This window comes from Frankliniella occidentalis, unplaced genomic scaffold (assembly GCF_000697945.3).
Source record: "Frankliniella occidentalis isolate FOCC.00 unplaced genomic scaffold, Focc_3.1 Scaffold46, whole genome shotgun sequence".
Classification (NCBI taxonomy): domain Eukaryota; kingdom Metazoa; phylum Arthropoda; class Insecta; order Thysanoptera; family Thripidae; genus Frankliniella; species Frankliniella occidentalis.
The window spans coordinates 312,690-328,642 of record NW_026267176.1 but is presented as its reverse complement, the minus strand read 5'-3'; the positions used below and the strand labels follow the sequence as shown (position 1 = coordinate 328,642).

The following is a 15,953-nucleotide window of genomic DNA, read 5'->3' as shown; positions in this document are numbered from 1 at the left end:
TTTGGACGGGATGGATGGAATTCCAGCGACATAAGGCACCGCGCTTAGCAACACTTTTCACCATAGAATGTGAAATCTTTGCCATGTGAAGTCGCTCTATCCAGTCACAACCCCTAACCCCTACAATCCTTCCTAATTTCCCTCATTGTCCAATCTGCCTACGCCATCGCGGGTGAGGGGACAGAACACAGGCTCCAGGCGATGGGAGATATGAGTTCAGAGTTTTAATTAAGGGAAGTCTCGCGGCACGATGAACTATCAGCGAGAAAACAAACAGCTCTACTGCCTTGTCAGCACAAGCGGACAACTGGCTTAGCGTGTTGTGGGGTAAAAGGGGGAAAATAACAAGAACGAATTCAAAATTTCAGGACTGTTTGAATGCAAATATGACGCAGCATCTTTTTCACTCAAAACCGTCAATAAAATGCCAAGTTCAGCAAAGACATGCTCTTGTAGCACCTGATGGGTAGGCAACATCGTGCCTGCAGTGCATACGTGTCCTGCGGGCTGGCCTACCCTGAGCATCGCAGGCGCCGAGCGTCCATAATTTACGGAAGAATATAACAAAAATGGGAGTACTCAATGGGCGAGCCCTAAAGTGAACATGCACTTTTTCGGAGCGGCGTTGAACTGTTTTCGTTGTGTCTCCTAAACTTTTACACGGCATCGGTAAGCGCGGTATTTTGTGGTGGGATATTACCAACTTGTAATACATCCCAAACTACTAATCGCACGCTAATATTAGTTCAATTTTCAGATAACAAAAACAAATCTAACCTGTGATTCAGAATATTCCATCATCATATGAAGTGTACGTTTCCCGTTCGGCATTCCATGACACATTCCGCCAACATAGCGAATCAAAGCGTTTCGTGTGTCCACATTTCTCTTTTCAGTTGGTCAACCGGCACGCATTTCATTCTCATGAATCTTTTCGGGCGAGCTGCCCGGCGCTTTGCGATACTGCTGCACAAAACGTTTGCGTGATTACTAATGCAGGGCGTGTGTTTGTCGCAGACCGTGTCCGTAGCCGTGTCCGTGCTCACGCTCACCTTCATCTCCATCGAGCGCTGGTACGCCATCTGCTTCCCGCTGCAGTTCCGCTCCACCATCAGCCGCGCCAAGCGCGCCATCGCGCTTATCTGGGTAGTAGCGCTGCTCTTCGGTAAGTACTGATAACGGCCGGCCTAACGACTAGTCGTCTTTACCTTACAGAGTGTTATCACGCTGTGACGACGTCATAGTTAATGACGGCCAGTGAGGGAGGGGTTGGAGGAAAACTGACAATCAGATGCGGGTTTATGTTTGGATGACCAATAACCGACATGCTCGAATGTTCACGTCAATCATCACAATACTGCTCTCCATATTTCCTCCCTTGAACAAATGTGAAGTTGCGTGCAGCAAACAATTTTCCCATCGCAATAGAACAATTTTTGACGTGGACTAAAGGGATCCTAAGCTTAAGCAGTTCCTGAGCAACCCTCATACTGATTAGCTTTTCAGGTTTTCCAGAGTAAATGACCGTCTGGCGGCGGGCGCCCCAGCGCGCCCCTCTGCGCACGCACACGAGCTGTAACCTTTTGCATGGCTCACACCCACATGACCCCCCCACCCTCCCCCTAAATCCCATGCAGGGAGGCGCGCGGATGGCAATTTCCGACTCGTGCTGAGCGCGGTGGCAGCAGGCAGGCGGCAGCAGGCAGTAGCGCCCCAGGGCGAGGCTGTGAAATGCAGCCCGTGACGCGACGCGGGCGTGGCGGGGCGTGACAGGGCGGGGTGGTGTGTGGCCGGCTGGGGCGGGGTAGAGCGGCGAGGGGTGCAGCTGGTTGCAATAAGGCCATCGAGAAAGCTCATCCTGGGCCGGCGCGCCTAACAGTCTTTCATATGGTAGGATTTATTTCTACCAGACCACCACACATCATTACATATGGCAAACAGCAGGCGGCGAACAATATGACACTCACTGGCAGCAATTAGCGACAGATAATCGTCTATGCTCGATGGTGCGCTTGGACCCCCTCCTCCCCACCGGCAATTAGTGCTGAGCGGAGGGCGAGCACGACCTTGTCCCCCACGAGGACGAGGCGAGCCGGTCCAGCCAAGCCCAGCCCAGCCGCCTCTGGACAACAGAAGGGAATGTGACAAGACACTCCTCACCCGCCGCACTCAGCCTCCCCAGTCATCGCAGTTGTGCCTCCTTTGCCCACCCAGATGTCCCCGAGCTGGTGGTGTTGCACACGGAGCAAAAGGAGCTGGGCGTGGACTCGGTGCTGCTCACGCAATGCATCTCGTCCTGGAACAGGCAGGCTGACATGATCTACCACTGCATCAAGAGCGCCGTCCTGTACTTCGTGCCGCTCGGGTTCATGCTCATCGCCTACCTCCAGATCGCGAGAGTGCTCTGGGACGAGGAGCATTTCCCCGTGCACCAGCCCGGTAAGTTCCCGCAGGAGCAGTGGCAGAAAACAAATATCTCAAAAGCAACTTATTTTCGCAGTACAATTAGCTTATTTGATAGTAATACAATACAGCAGTGTTCGGACTACGAACTAAATAAGCTTGTTCGCTTAAAGGACCACACACACCGCATAAACAATGTCTGATTTTTTTAGGAACAAGAGAAAACTTTGAAAACTTCCATGTTTGAGGAAAAACTTTTTATTACGAGGAGCTCTTCTCAAAAAATCAGGGATAGTCGCGCACCTTTGAGGAGTTTTTCCTCGACAAATATATGATACACTGTAAACCCAACTGTGTACATAGTTACACTCTTCTTTGTGTGTACTTGAAAGCACACACTAATAAGTGTGTGCCACGTATGTACACACTTCCTCGTGTGTGCCACGTATGTGCACAGTTCCTCGTGTGTGCCACGTATGTTCACACTTCCTCGTGTGTGCCATGCCAGGCACACACTTCCTCGTGTGTGCCATGCCAGGCACACACTTCCTCGTGTGTGCATGTGAGTACTCACAAGGAAGAGTGTACCATGTACAGTTTTCACCTTTTCCTAAAAAATCAGACATTGTTTTTGCCGTGCACCTTATTGGAAAGTTAACGGACACGTCACCATGATTGTTTTCACTACTCTGTTCCAGTTACATCCTACGGCTGCGGGCGGGGCCGGGGGGCTGCGGGGGCTGCGGGGACCCGCGGGCGATCGCGGGGCGGCTGGCACGTGGCGGGGACGCGCGCGGGCCGGCGCACCTGGGCGGCCGAGGGGCAGGTGCGCTCGCGCAGGAAGGCCGCCAAGATGCTCGTCGCCGTGGTGGCGCTGTTCGCCGTCTGCTACCTCCCCGTGCACCTGCTCAGCATCCTCAGGTGAGACGACAGAGTGAGCGATGGCTCAAGTCCGCCGCTAGGCCAGACGACTGTCCCAAGTTTCATTCGGCCGCCAATAAGCGCTCACACCCGTCAGACCCAACTAACTCGTCTCCCGCTCTCTCTGCTCCTCACCCCTCTCTCCTTTCGCTTCTCGATTTTCCGAGCGCAAAACTTTCTTCAGACGCTTTTACGGCCCCCGCACTGATGTTATTTGCGAGTTTCATCCACGTCTCGCCGAGCGGAGGAGAGACAGATTACTCTGCAAATCAGCGTGTGTGCGATGTGATTCCCGACAGGTTAAGCCTCCCGCTCCGAGCTGGGCCATGGGCCGCTGCCTTCAGTACTTTCGAAAGTTTTAACGTGAGGGATGACGACGCTTCTCAAAATAGAGTTCTACCTAATGTTGGTTACCTGCGAGGTGGCTCCACAATGAACTTTCTACGAGGCGATACAACCGTGGAATTCCAACATGTCCACGGTAAATTGCGAAGTATTTAGATCCTTTGCAACTAATAAGTATACTTTGCAATTACAAAGTGACGCTTTGCAATTGCAAAGCGATGCACTGCAGCGTGTTTTATTGCTTCGCAATTGCAAGGTATCACCCTGTGTAATTCCAAAGTAAATTCTTCGTAGTTACAAAAATCTAAATACTTCGCAGTTCTGCAAAGCATTGATTTGCAGCACTGTTAAAATCCTGCGAAGCAATGCTTTGCAATTGCGAAGGAATTTGATCCTTTGTAACTACGAAGCGTTTTTCTTCGCAATTGCAAAGCATTGCCTCCTGGGATTTTAACAGAGAGGATTTTAACAGTGCAGTAGTTTGGAGGGGGTAAAAAGCCAAATTCGAAAATGGATGGAATCGTTTGGACGTAAATTATCGCACACGCTTTGCAGGAGCTATGGTCTAACGCAGGGGTCCCGGCAGCGCGCGAGCCATAGAGCGCATTCGCACGCCATCCAATGGGGAAATTACTAGGGTTCGTAGCGTACGGACTATTTCGTGATATTTCTCCTGCCATTTCGGTTATTTCTCCTGCCATTTCGGCTATTTCTCGCCTATTTCGGATTATTTCAGGCTATTGCGCGCTATTTCGGAGTATTTCAGGGGTATTTCGCGACTATTTCACCGACTATTTCGCGTCTATTTCGTCTTTATTTCGCTCTATTTCGCCTTTATTTTGGACTATTTCGGGGGAAGGTGTACGAACTATTTCGCAAGTGATTTCCCCCTCGACGCCATCTGTCAGCTACTTGGAAGCGTCCGCGTAGGTGTGATCGCTTGCCTCGAGCTGGACAGCAGAGCCAGTCGTTGACGAACAGGGAGCGCACCCCGGGCCAGGCGGGTCGAGCGAGAGCCACGTAGCCGGGACCCTTGGTCTAACGCCTGGCTACTTGATCCGGCATGGCTCTCACTCGATGAGTCATGATGAAACACTTTTTGGTATATGCAGCACAGCATGACTTCGGGGTTCAGTTACTAAAGGTAATCTGAAAGGCTCCTAGTTCCAAATTTTAGGAACCATTTTTGCATGGTTGCAGGCCAAAAATTTCCCACTTTTGCTTTCCTCGGCGGAATGGGCGGCTTAGACCACTGTCCCTGTTGCGCCACTACGGGTGTCAAACAGATGAGTCTGCTCACAGAACTACTGATTCAGCACGGTACGGTTAAATAAGGGGAATAGGACAATATGGAGGGAATGAGATGAATATAAAACCGAACCCCGAAACTTTTTAACACACGCCTCGTTCCCTTGCTCTTACATTTTTATTATGTCTGCCCCCCACCAAACACCAGCTCCTCCCACCCTCTCCCCAAGCCCCGCCGCCCGGCTGCTCATAAACCTCAGCTGGCCAATCAAATACCACGGAGGGTAACAGGTGGGCGCCACTTATTGGTTGGCGTCTATCTTCATTTCCGGACTACCCAATAGGGTATATTTCTCCGCTTGGCTTGGGTGGGCCGGAGGCAGGTTTGCTCAGCGTGCCCCCTTTTTCAATGGCATAAATACAAAATAAGAAAGTATTTGTCATTTTCTAGTCATTACACCTAAGCGCTACACACTTGGGAAAATGTTATGAGAATAGATTATTAATTGTGAGAGAGATTGGGCACGCCGAAGAGAATACATTAGACGAAAATAACAATTTGATCTTGAAGTAAGAGGAACTATGTCTGCATGCATGATACGAGTGAAGTGTGAAACAGGAGACTCAACAGCATAGCGCAGGTTTGCCCGTTTTGCCGAGGGCAAACTCATGGCTCATCAAATGCTGAGTGGCTGAGAGGAGGGGGCGCAAGGGAACTCCGCGCTAACCATGCCACCCTCTTCTGATTGATCTGGCGCCTGCCTCCTTCCCACCACCTGCAGCAGCCATTTCAACAGGATTGGAGAGGAATTCTGAGACAATCTCTTTTGCACCCACCAAAAGATAGCTGCATGCAGGCGTGCGTAGTAAACCTCATGCTCGGTTAAAACGAGGCCCTGGTTTACATTACGGTTCCACGGTTTGGAAGAAAAAAGACGTCCTATGGAAGAAATGCATGGGGGCGTCATGTTTTTTCCAGACCGTTATTAAAACCACGCCAGGACGTCGTTTTTTGCTGTGTAGGTAATTTGACGATTCAACTTACCTGGAAGGTGTACTTAATTAGCCATTATTAAGGTAGGATCATGTATACTCTTGTCACGAAAAAGCAAACGGATTTGTTGTCATTCGTTAATTTGGCCTTGGCTCAAGAATATTAGCTCATTTAGCTTACCTAAGATGTTGTCCTTCACAGCTACTTCTTTTTTCTACACAACTATTATGGCTAATCTTTTAGATCTCTGAGCTAATAATGAGCTAAGCGCTGAGCGAGCTCAAATTCTGAGCTAAGACCAATTTAATGATTGAATTAGCTCTCTTAATTTAAACTGCCGTTTTCAATCATTACTTCAAATGTAAGATTTTCATCAAGTTTTAGGTTGTGACTTGTCGACGCTCTAATGCGTAATAGTTGTGCAATAACGAGATTACAAAACAAGACACACACGCGTCGATATCCTAATACTAGTTGTAAAGGACCTTGGCTCTGCCGCCCGCTGCCGCTCCGTAGGCGTGGGGTGGCGGGGCAAGAGCACGGCACGCTGGAGGACCTGGGGCTCGGCCTGACAGCCCTACTGATGAACTTCAGCCCCGGGTGAAATATGAAGAGGTGTGAGCACGCCGAAGTTTGTCCGGGGAGGACGGAGGGTGGGGCGGGGAAACGAGAAATGGAGTGCACTGACTTGGTAATTAGTCAGAATTATGAATCCAAAGTTGGCTAGAGGCTTTTGTCGCAGAGGCTGTATCGTGCCGCCGCCAGGGGAGGCCCGGGCCCACGTGGCGCCAAGTGCTGTTTTAAAACGAAACGGTTACGGCAGACACAAACGATCCAATTTGCAGGCGCGAGAGATCAAAAGGCGCGGAGACGGGGCAGCAACTGAGCAACAGTCCTTTCACTGCGTGACTTTCGTCGGCGCAGGATTCGATTTTACAAGCACAACTTCCTTTGTTTCCGTTCGCACTGTTAGACGTGATAGCCCGCCACTTCCGTCTGGGTCCTTCCCCACAGAATGGCAAAGCTCCCATCATAGGCTTCCTATTTAGCTGAACATCAGAACCCTGGGAAAGCGAACGGGAGTAGAAGTCGAAGGACGATGGTAGAGTGGCAAAAACGGAAAGGGGGCGAGAGGTTCGATGCCTGTCTTCAAGGCGCGAGGGTCGGAGAATACGACAAAGTCAATTTCCTCGGGATCCCGAGCCTATTGTGACGAGCATTTGCCGGAGAGATCCCGCATGTCGCGACCATATGCACACTGTTAACGCCGTGGTCGCCTATTCCTTTTTGACTGCCAAACTTTGGCTTTCTATAGGAGGCTGCCAATTTTTGGCCTCTTTCTAGAGGCTGCCAAATTTTGGCCTTCTTTCAAAAGGACAACTTTTGGCATTCAAAGAGGCCAAAATTTGGCAGCCTCTAGAAAGAGGCTAATTTTTGGCATTCAGAGAGGCCAAAAATTGGCAGCCTCTAGAAAGAAGGCCAAAATTTGGCATTAAAAGAGACCAACATTTGGTAGCCTCCAAAAGACGGCAAAAATTTGGCAGTCCAAAAGCACTGCCAACATTTAGGCATGCTAGGTGACCACGGCGTTGACAGTGCAGACAGGGTGTCCCAACGGCACTGAACTTTTCTTTAGTTGCACTATATTGCAGACAGGCAAGGCGTCTTATATAGTCCAGAGCGAGTAGGCGACATACCCAACCAACCACATACGAGCGCGCATGGTATAGTTTCACGCCATAGGCTAGTACGCTCCTGTCGAGACGCCTATACAAAAACAATTGCCCAAAATAAATTTGCGTGACGCAGCTTCCAATACCAATAAAAACCAGTTGCGTACACCAGTCAAAATTACTTGTAAAGTTCCACTTCCACTAAATTAGCCTGTATTTTAGAAAGGAAAGACTACATTGGAGGGAGGGAGGGAGAGAGAGAAGAGAGAGAGGGAGAGAGAGAGAGAGAGAGAGAATAAGAGAATGGGAGAGAGAGAGTGAACCAGATTTTCCCGTTGCCTGGGGCCAAAATCTATCCAACAGACAACGTGAAAGGGGGTGCGCCAGGGCGTCAGAGGCGACGCAGAAACGGAGCTGAGGGCCCTTGTTGGTGCTTCGCTGTAAAGGCGAGAGCAACGCTAGGTAAATGGAGAGATCGACAGGCTCCACGAACCGACCACCTCGCTGACCACGCTGCCAGGGAACCACTAAGCAATCAACTACACTATGTGGGGCTCGTTCTGGGTATTTATTTTCATTTTCCCTTGGTCTGTCATCAATCGGGCTATTTGGAGGGGTACCTTACTTTCCTGATGAGCGCACAATGATAAGATTGGATGTACAAGTCATAATCATGATTCTAGGTAGAAATTCTTCAAATTCCTATCAAAAAATTGCATTTTACGATGCAGCGGTGCCCAAACAAACCCAATGACAAACGCTAGGCGCCGCCAACTCTTCGCTGTAGATAGCGAGGAGGCGGAATGGAGAGGGGAGGGGGGATTTTGCCATCTGGTAGAGACAGTCTTTAGGGGACTGTCTAAAAATGATAACGCAGGAAAAAATTCTAGCACACTAATTTTGTTCTTGGTGCATGTATATAGCAGCGTACGTTCCGTGACACGCTAGAGCACGGTATCTTTGAACTGGACGGCGAATCTCTGTCGGCTGAGATAGGTCCTTTGTGATGGCCGTAGTGGGCCGCCGTCACGCCACCCTCTTGGGTGGTGCGGTGGGGCGCACGGCGCCGCGGTGGGGCGCGGTGGGGCCAGTGGGACCGGTGGCGCTGAGCGTGCCCGCACAAGGTGGTGGGGCGCGGTGGGGCCCACTGGATAGAGCCCCTAATGGATATGAGAAGGTCAGTTCGTCCGCCGAGTTATAAAGCAAAGTGGATGATTATCGACGCCGACGCCTGCTTGCTTGGCCTTGGCTTGGCGGGAAAAGGGCAAATCACGACCACGCCACCTTATACGATCCAAAAATAAACAAACCAGTAGCCTGTTTAAGAATACTATAAATATACGCGAACAGGTTCTTTCGATCTGTTTCAATCAGACTTTCATTCACATCCCTCATGCACAGGATTGTGCAGAAACATACAGAATTTCAACTAGCCGGAGATATACCCAAAACACCGTACAAAATCTAAGCCCATGACTACGCACAAATTTAAGCATAGTTGGCCAAGTTGTTGCAGGTATTTTTGCTAGTACACTCTACATCTTTTACAAATAATTTGTTTGTATAATTATACGCATTAATGCAAAGAATTCTGTGCCACCGTAATATACAAGAAATTTCCTTGTATTACAAGAAATTTCCTTGTATTACAAGAAATTTCCGTGTATTTCATAAAAGTTTGCTTAGTATTACAATGATTTTTCTTTGTATTACAAAGAAAATTTGGCTTTGTATTACAAAGAAAATTTGGCTTTGTATTACAAAGAAAATTTGGCTTTGTATTACGGTTGCACAAAATTCGTTGTAATACAAGAATTTTCTTAGAAAGAATTTAAGAGTGTACGCGTGCAACTGTTCCCCCAAGTCAAGTCAATGCCGATACAATCAGCAACGTGCCAAACGCACCTGCTTTACGGACAGGTGTTAAAATAGATACGCCCGTCGTTAGTTGTAGTTGACGCACACTTAGGCTGCCGTAGCGACACAGCTACATCACAAGCCACATCCACATTTCCGCCTAATTTCGCTGATTGCTATCCGTGCTGGCTGCAGATTTATCGCCGGCACATCACATAGCGCTGCTGCCTAAGCGAGTCGTTTAAACTGTTGACTTTACGAATTTTCGGGGAATTAGTCCCATGCGGGAATCAGCCACACACATCCGAGCCGGGCCAAGCATGCACCCCATGAACCGTCGCTGCGTTCCTAGCGCCAAGACCAACCCCCCAAACAGCGAGCTCGTCAAGCAAGCGGCGGCGCTCGAGACGACGCGATAGTGAGAGAGAGAAATAGCCGCGGCGGCACTGACGGCAGCAAAGGCCGAAACACTCCAGAAGTCGACCGACGTCCATGGCAATCGCCAGCGCGAGCACGACACCTACGGTTCCCAGTTGTAAATCGTTTCAATTTCACTGACGCGCAGGCGCGGCTAAGCGGATAGCTCGAGTTTGCGACCCCTGGACTAGACATTGCTCGAAAAGAACTTTCCTCTAGAATAAAATACAGTGCAGCATACACCCAGAAAAGTATGTTCTTGATTTCTCTATGGACTTAAAGTTTTGAGTACGTTTGTTCTTGATGTAAGCAAATATACTTGTTTTAAAAACAATTTTAGTCTAATACCAAGTATTTTGACTCACAACAAGAACATACTTTTCTGGGTGTACAGGATTACACTGTTCCCAAAATTACCAGTACATTCTGTAGTTATTTACTGTTAAAATTTTTAACAGTGGTGCTGAAGACTGTGTGCATTGGCTTTGTGGCCTGACCGAGGGGACTGTATATTTCTTAGCCCTGTATGGGATATTTTTTTCTGGGTGTTGGCTTTAAAGTTGAGTTTGAGTTTGAATTAACCAAACAACAAAGCACCAATCCTGGCAGCACTTTGGTACGCAGAGTACTCCTCGGAGGTCTGTCGTGCGTCGGCGGGCGGTCTGATCTGCATTTCAAAGCTGTCTGTTTCTGCAGGCTCACGGTGGACATCCCGCACTCCGAGGCGACCGTGGCCTGCTCGCTAGTGTCGCACTGGCTGTGCTACGCCAACAGCGCGCTCAACCCCCTCATCTACAACTTCATGAGCGGTAAGCCTCCAGCCTCCACTCTGCAAAGAGCAGAACTGTTACTGTTGTAAGAGGCGAACTGAAATGCGCAATTGTAAAACGAAACGAACGAAAGAGTTCGTCACACAAAATCTCCGGACGAGAGTTCACGAGTTTTGCAGTTTTTCGTGACCGAGGACTTGCAATGAAAAGTACACTGGTAAACTAAGTGGGCAACTACTCAACACTTGTGTACCCAGCATGTTGACCAATTGCAAGTAATGTTATAGTACACTTGAAAGGCAAATCTTTCGTCCGGGTTCCCCAAGTACTTTTGTCTGGGACCTGCTAAACACAGCGCCGAAGTCCGTTTCCCTCTGCGTTTTCTCCCGGAATCCTACGTCGACTCCTCTGCAGTTAGTGCCACAGTTTTTTTACCAGTGAAGAAGGGGAAAGTTAATACAAAATAGGTGATGTTATAGCTTTTAATCGCAAGGTTTAATGTATACTTGTTATTATATTTATCACTAAAACGTGCGATAGAATGTTATGAAATTGTTTAAAATTTGTACATTTTATTAGTTCGATTTAAGCCATCAAATGTTTTGCACTTTTGGGGTAATTTTAACATTTTTGTGCATTCATTTGTACACAATCATGGGTCACACGACACAACCTCTGGTTTTCTATTTCTACAGAGAAGTTCCGGAAGGAGTTCCGCCGCACGTTCGGCTGTCGCTGGTGGCGGCGAAACGTCTCTCGGAAGTGGAGCCGTCGGCGAAGCTCTGCCCGCAGCGGACACGCCGGCACGGGCGTGACGCCCTTCACGCCCGGCACGCCGCACGCCACCAGGACCGTCATCGTGCAGTTGGGGAGGAACTCACAGGTGGAGCTGATGCCCTTGGCACCCAACAACCACCAAGCCGTCTGCGACCTGGACTGCTCGCGGTGCTAGACAAATCGGATCGGACCATGCGAGCTGGACTTGCACTTAATAAACATTTTATATGTCAAAAAAAAATTGGTCAGCACGAGGGGGCAGTAACTCCCTTTGATGTGTACACATGATTCCCGAAATACTTGATTCGCAGTGATTCCCGTCCACTTATATTCATTCCTTAGGTTTTCTAGTGGTAGAAAACGCCTTTTTTTGACTAACTTGTATCAGTTTCATTAGTGTCCCACTTAGTTTAACCGATTTCTGTTGATTTCCATTAATTTTTATCCTGATGATTCCCAGGCAGATGTACACATAATTCCCGGAGTTATTGGTCCCTCGGTTCAGCAGGAATGCATATCTCTATAAAACGTTTAATTTCCTAATCTTCTTTTTAAAAAAGATGACAAAAAAGTACGCAGAAGAGAAATTCGACGAGTCCTAACAACAATGTTCTATCTGCAGAGTGCGGAATACACAATGTTCTACCTGCAGCGTGCGGAATACACAATGTTCTATCTGCAGAGTGCTGAATAAACAATGTTCTATCTGCAAAACGCGGGTTTCGGGACACCTCCAAAGAAATGCTTATTACTCCGTAACCGCTCGTTCTACTTCACTTTTTGCAGTCAATAATTAAACATTAGACCTTTACGATTCTTTCCGTGTGCGCAGATTGGCCTTAATGTCTTCCAGTTACTTGCAAACCACACAAAGTTGAAGGGCTGCACCCAACCTCGTTTTGCAGATAGAACATTGTGTATTCAGCACTCTGCAGATAGAACATTGTGTATTCAGAACTCCGCAGATAGAACATTGTGTATTCAGCACTCTGCAGATAGAAAATTGTTGTTGGGGCGCGTCGAAATTTAGCTGAGCGATTGTTTAGAACTTCGCACAAAATTGTGCACCATAATGAAATTTATTTTGATGGGAGAGCCTTAGAAGCAGCCTCAATACGACGTGAATAAAATATGAACTATGTACAAAGATAAATGAACAGCTGGATTTGCAAGACTGCTCACTAATTACTGGATAAAATTTACTCTACATTTTTATTATATTTGAATTGGTTCATTTATTTCTTCAGTAGCAGCGATCGTTATTGTAAAGGGGAATTTAGGCAGAGAGACGCTTATTACGGGCATTACGTAGAAAAACAATCGTTTTGTCCAAATTGTATAGTACTTGTTTCAAAATTCCGTTAAATTGATAGACGTCTGATACATATATTATAATTAGGGGACGAATATTTTTGAAATCTTGTCAAATTTATGCATTCTAATTGTTGCCGATTCTCAGGCGTTATTTTTCATTATACTGTCGCGAGGAGGGAATGTGTGTGACGATTGAATAAATAGTAAATTTGTGATAAAGTGTCAAAAACTAATAAATGTCTTGATGATTGAATGCCTGAAAAGATCATGTTAGGACACAGCACCGTTAGAAAGTGGAGCCAGGCTGACGGGAGAGAGATGGTGATGACCAGCCTGATAATGAACTGTGATGATAATACCCGGCTCTATAGCACACGGCGATGAGCAGCACAGCCGATGTTGGCAGCAGCACACAAGGCAGAGGGTCAGGTATAGAATAGAACAAAGTAAAACGTGGACAAAAAAATTCGACCTGGATGCTGCAAACCATAAAAGGCATGTAATGTACAGTATCAAGTTAAGCCTTTATTTATTTACTTTTGTAAATCGACCATAACATTTTCCACAAGGTCTAGACAATGTCAGGCTGAACCCCTTGACGATGCCAGTCAGTCTTGCTCGGCTACCGGTCGGATCAGGATCAAGGGTTTATGTCTGTCGCACTCCGCACTCCGCAGCCCGCTTCCACGTCACTCCGCCCCGCCACAGCACGCCACGACTCACCACGTCCCGCCACGCCCTGCCACGCCCCGCTATCGCCGGGGCCGCGATAAGATGGCATAGACTCACGAAGTGTGCCCGGCAGACAAGCAGAATGAGTGGACACTGCGAGACGAGCGGAACGGCCGCGATAGACGACGCCGCCCCATTCCAGAGCTAAAATCGACAGCCACTTGAGCGGTGACACGCTGTGGAAACATTAGACCGAACTAGGCCAAACGAATACGGATAATTACTGTCTACTTTGTACATAGCCTAGTACAGGTCTACCTCGATAGTTGGCTCCTAGGCTCCTCGATAGATGGCGCGTGTGAGAGATGTTTAAAGAAAAATAGCGCGTTTCACGTAGTATACCAGCTCAGCAACTCACCCGCATCTAATGCCAAAGGAGCGGGGACAGCTACTGTAGCTGAAGCTACCGCGCTGTACCAACTGGAAATGACGAAGCGCCAAACTATGAAGGACTTACTCACAGAAACAAATTGTCGCAGCGGCTACATACAATTTTTTTTTATGGAAGATGCCATACAATTACAATTTAAAATTTGTTAATTCACAAGCACTGCGTACCGACTATAGAATCAAATTACGACCAATAGTGGGAGGTTGATGATACCGTACCAGAATTGAAAAATTAATAATGTTGCTCGACAGTCAGTATTAAATCGAATCGATATGACAACCGCAACTTTGGTCTCACTAATGATAGACACAACGACCCATGTCATTACAAGGTACACTACTCCTGCGTATTCACAGTTACACCCAGTACAGTGCGCCTGTATGTATGTGTCAGCGAGGTGTCCGACTTAACTTGCAAAGGCCAAGCTCACTAGGGTTTATCATCCAAAAAAATACGTCCGTCCATCGCCGTTACAAACGTTCCTAATTCAGCCTATGAAAGGTCTCATAGCGCCTGATGGGTAGGCAATATCCTGCATGCAGTGCATGCTTGTCCTGCGGGGTGGCCTACCCCGAGCCTCGCAGGCGCCCGGCTTCCACTATCTGATATCTGCAAATATGAGAAAAAATGGACGAACTTTCTTGACGATCCCTAAGTCGCACAGCTACCGGACACTCAACATTTAGAGTATCGTACCGAGTTAAACACCTTTAATGTATATGTACCAAGTTCACTGTGAAAAAGATATTTGTGTACATGTACGATTGCAATTTGTCAAAAACAAAACGAGTGGTCCACTCTTGCTCGTTATTTGATACCAAGTCGATACGCAGGGCCTATAAGTTTTACAATTTTGAATTGTGATTTTACGACGTCTTTCATGATTTTTTTTTTAATTTTCCTTTACCGCGTACACGACAATTTCCCACAGTGCTGAAAACATCACATGCACTGTTAATTGCTTACGAATAATAGGAAATACTTCGTAATGCATACCGATTGTTGAGGACCTGTCACGGTCACCTACACAGGAATAACCGTTCAACTTAGTAACGGTCACTAGCGGTCACTCCGTTCTTTCCCATGAGAGCCCAAGTTAATGACACTACTGCAGGTGCGGAAAATGTACGGAAAAGTTCCTCTTGATTTTAAACCCGGAGTCTTCCGTTTTGAGCACGGAGCCTGTTACGGTTTTCGGTACCCATCCCCCTATACAACAGCCAGTAGGGCCATCCAGGAAGAAAGAGGTACAAAAACCGTATCCCCTTCGAGAAACCCCTTTTTCGCGAGGAGTAGGGTCACCGTATCATGCACCGTACCCAAAGCTCATTTTTTGCAGTTCAACAGTAACAGTTATATACACTTTTCAGGTATGAGATATATATTTATCAGTGAATACACGAAACAGCGTGCTCCACTGATGCGGGCTGCCTGAAGGCCCTGCAGGACACATGGCAAACAATAGAGGAGGAATGTGCGCCAAAGTCTCATTCCTGTAAACTGCTGTAACAGTAGTTAGCGCCGCGTCCGGCTCAGTATGGTAAGTGCACTACTCATGGCGCCACACGCTCGCTTCGCTCTGACCCACAGCAGGTCTGCGGCAGGCCCAGCTGGAACACACGCGGCACATACAACTGCGGGCGGAGCGGCCGGCGGGGAGGCGCGGGCTGGCGGCACGACGAGGCGGCAAGGCGTCCGCGGGCTGCTGGCCGGGCCGCGATTGTCGCCATCCTCCCAGTGGCCACCCAGGCGCGGCCGGGAGTGTTTTGTGTGCCGACCATCGCAGCGCAATACGAGTGAGCGACGGCCGGCGAACGGGGCCGCACAGCTGTGCAGGTGGGTCGGCGAGCACGCGCGGCACGTTTCACGTGGGTGTACGTGGTTCAGAAAAAGAGCTTTCCGCCATAGATAGTTTAAATCAACAATCGTTTTTCATAACACTGGCTTAGTATTGTTTTTGGATCGCAGGAAATCGGAGTATAATCCTTCCATTCAAATAAAGGCTAAAGTTAAAAAAAAAAACACGGTACCACCTCGCCATGAGCATAACTCAAACGCCACGGTAAATTTTAGTTCAAAACATTTCGGCACTCGAGTCAGCACTGCTTTTT

The 15,953-nt window shown here is 48.1% G+C and overlaps 2 protein-coding genes across 3 annotated transcripts in view; both read left to right on the top strand.

Annotated features, from left to right (window-relative positions):
• Positions 1-993: 993 nt before the first annotated feature.
• Positions 994-13,069, top strand: LOC113215645 (orexin receptor type 2-like). The gene is made up of 5 exons (XM_052267072.1): positions 994-1,165; positions 2,215-2,439; positions 3,102-3,324; positions 10,555-10,667; positions 11,324-13,069. The coding sequence occupies exons 1-5, from the start codon at positions 994-996 to the stop codon at positions 11,578-11,580; spliced, it is 990 nt and encodes a 329-aa protein (XP_052123032.1). The 3' UTR covers positions 11,581-13,069.
• Positions 13,070-15,451: 2,382 nt separating this feature from the next.
• Positions 15,452-15,953, top strand: part of LOC113215638 (organic cation transporter protein) — a 23,825-nt gene continuing 23,323 nt past the window's right edge. The window contains exon 1 of one of the 2 annotated variants that reach the window (XM_052267082.1): positions 15,452-15,678. The gene's annotated coding sequence lies outside the window, so the exon portion shown is untranslated. The remainder of the gene's footprint in view (positions 15,679-15,953) is intronic. The other variant, XM_026435290.2, reaches the window with a different exon arrangement.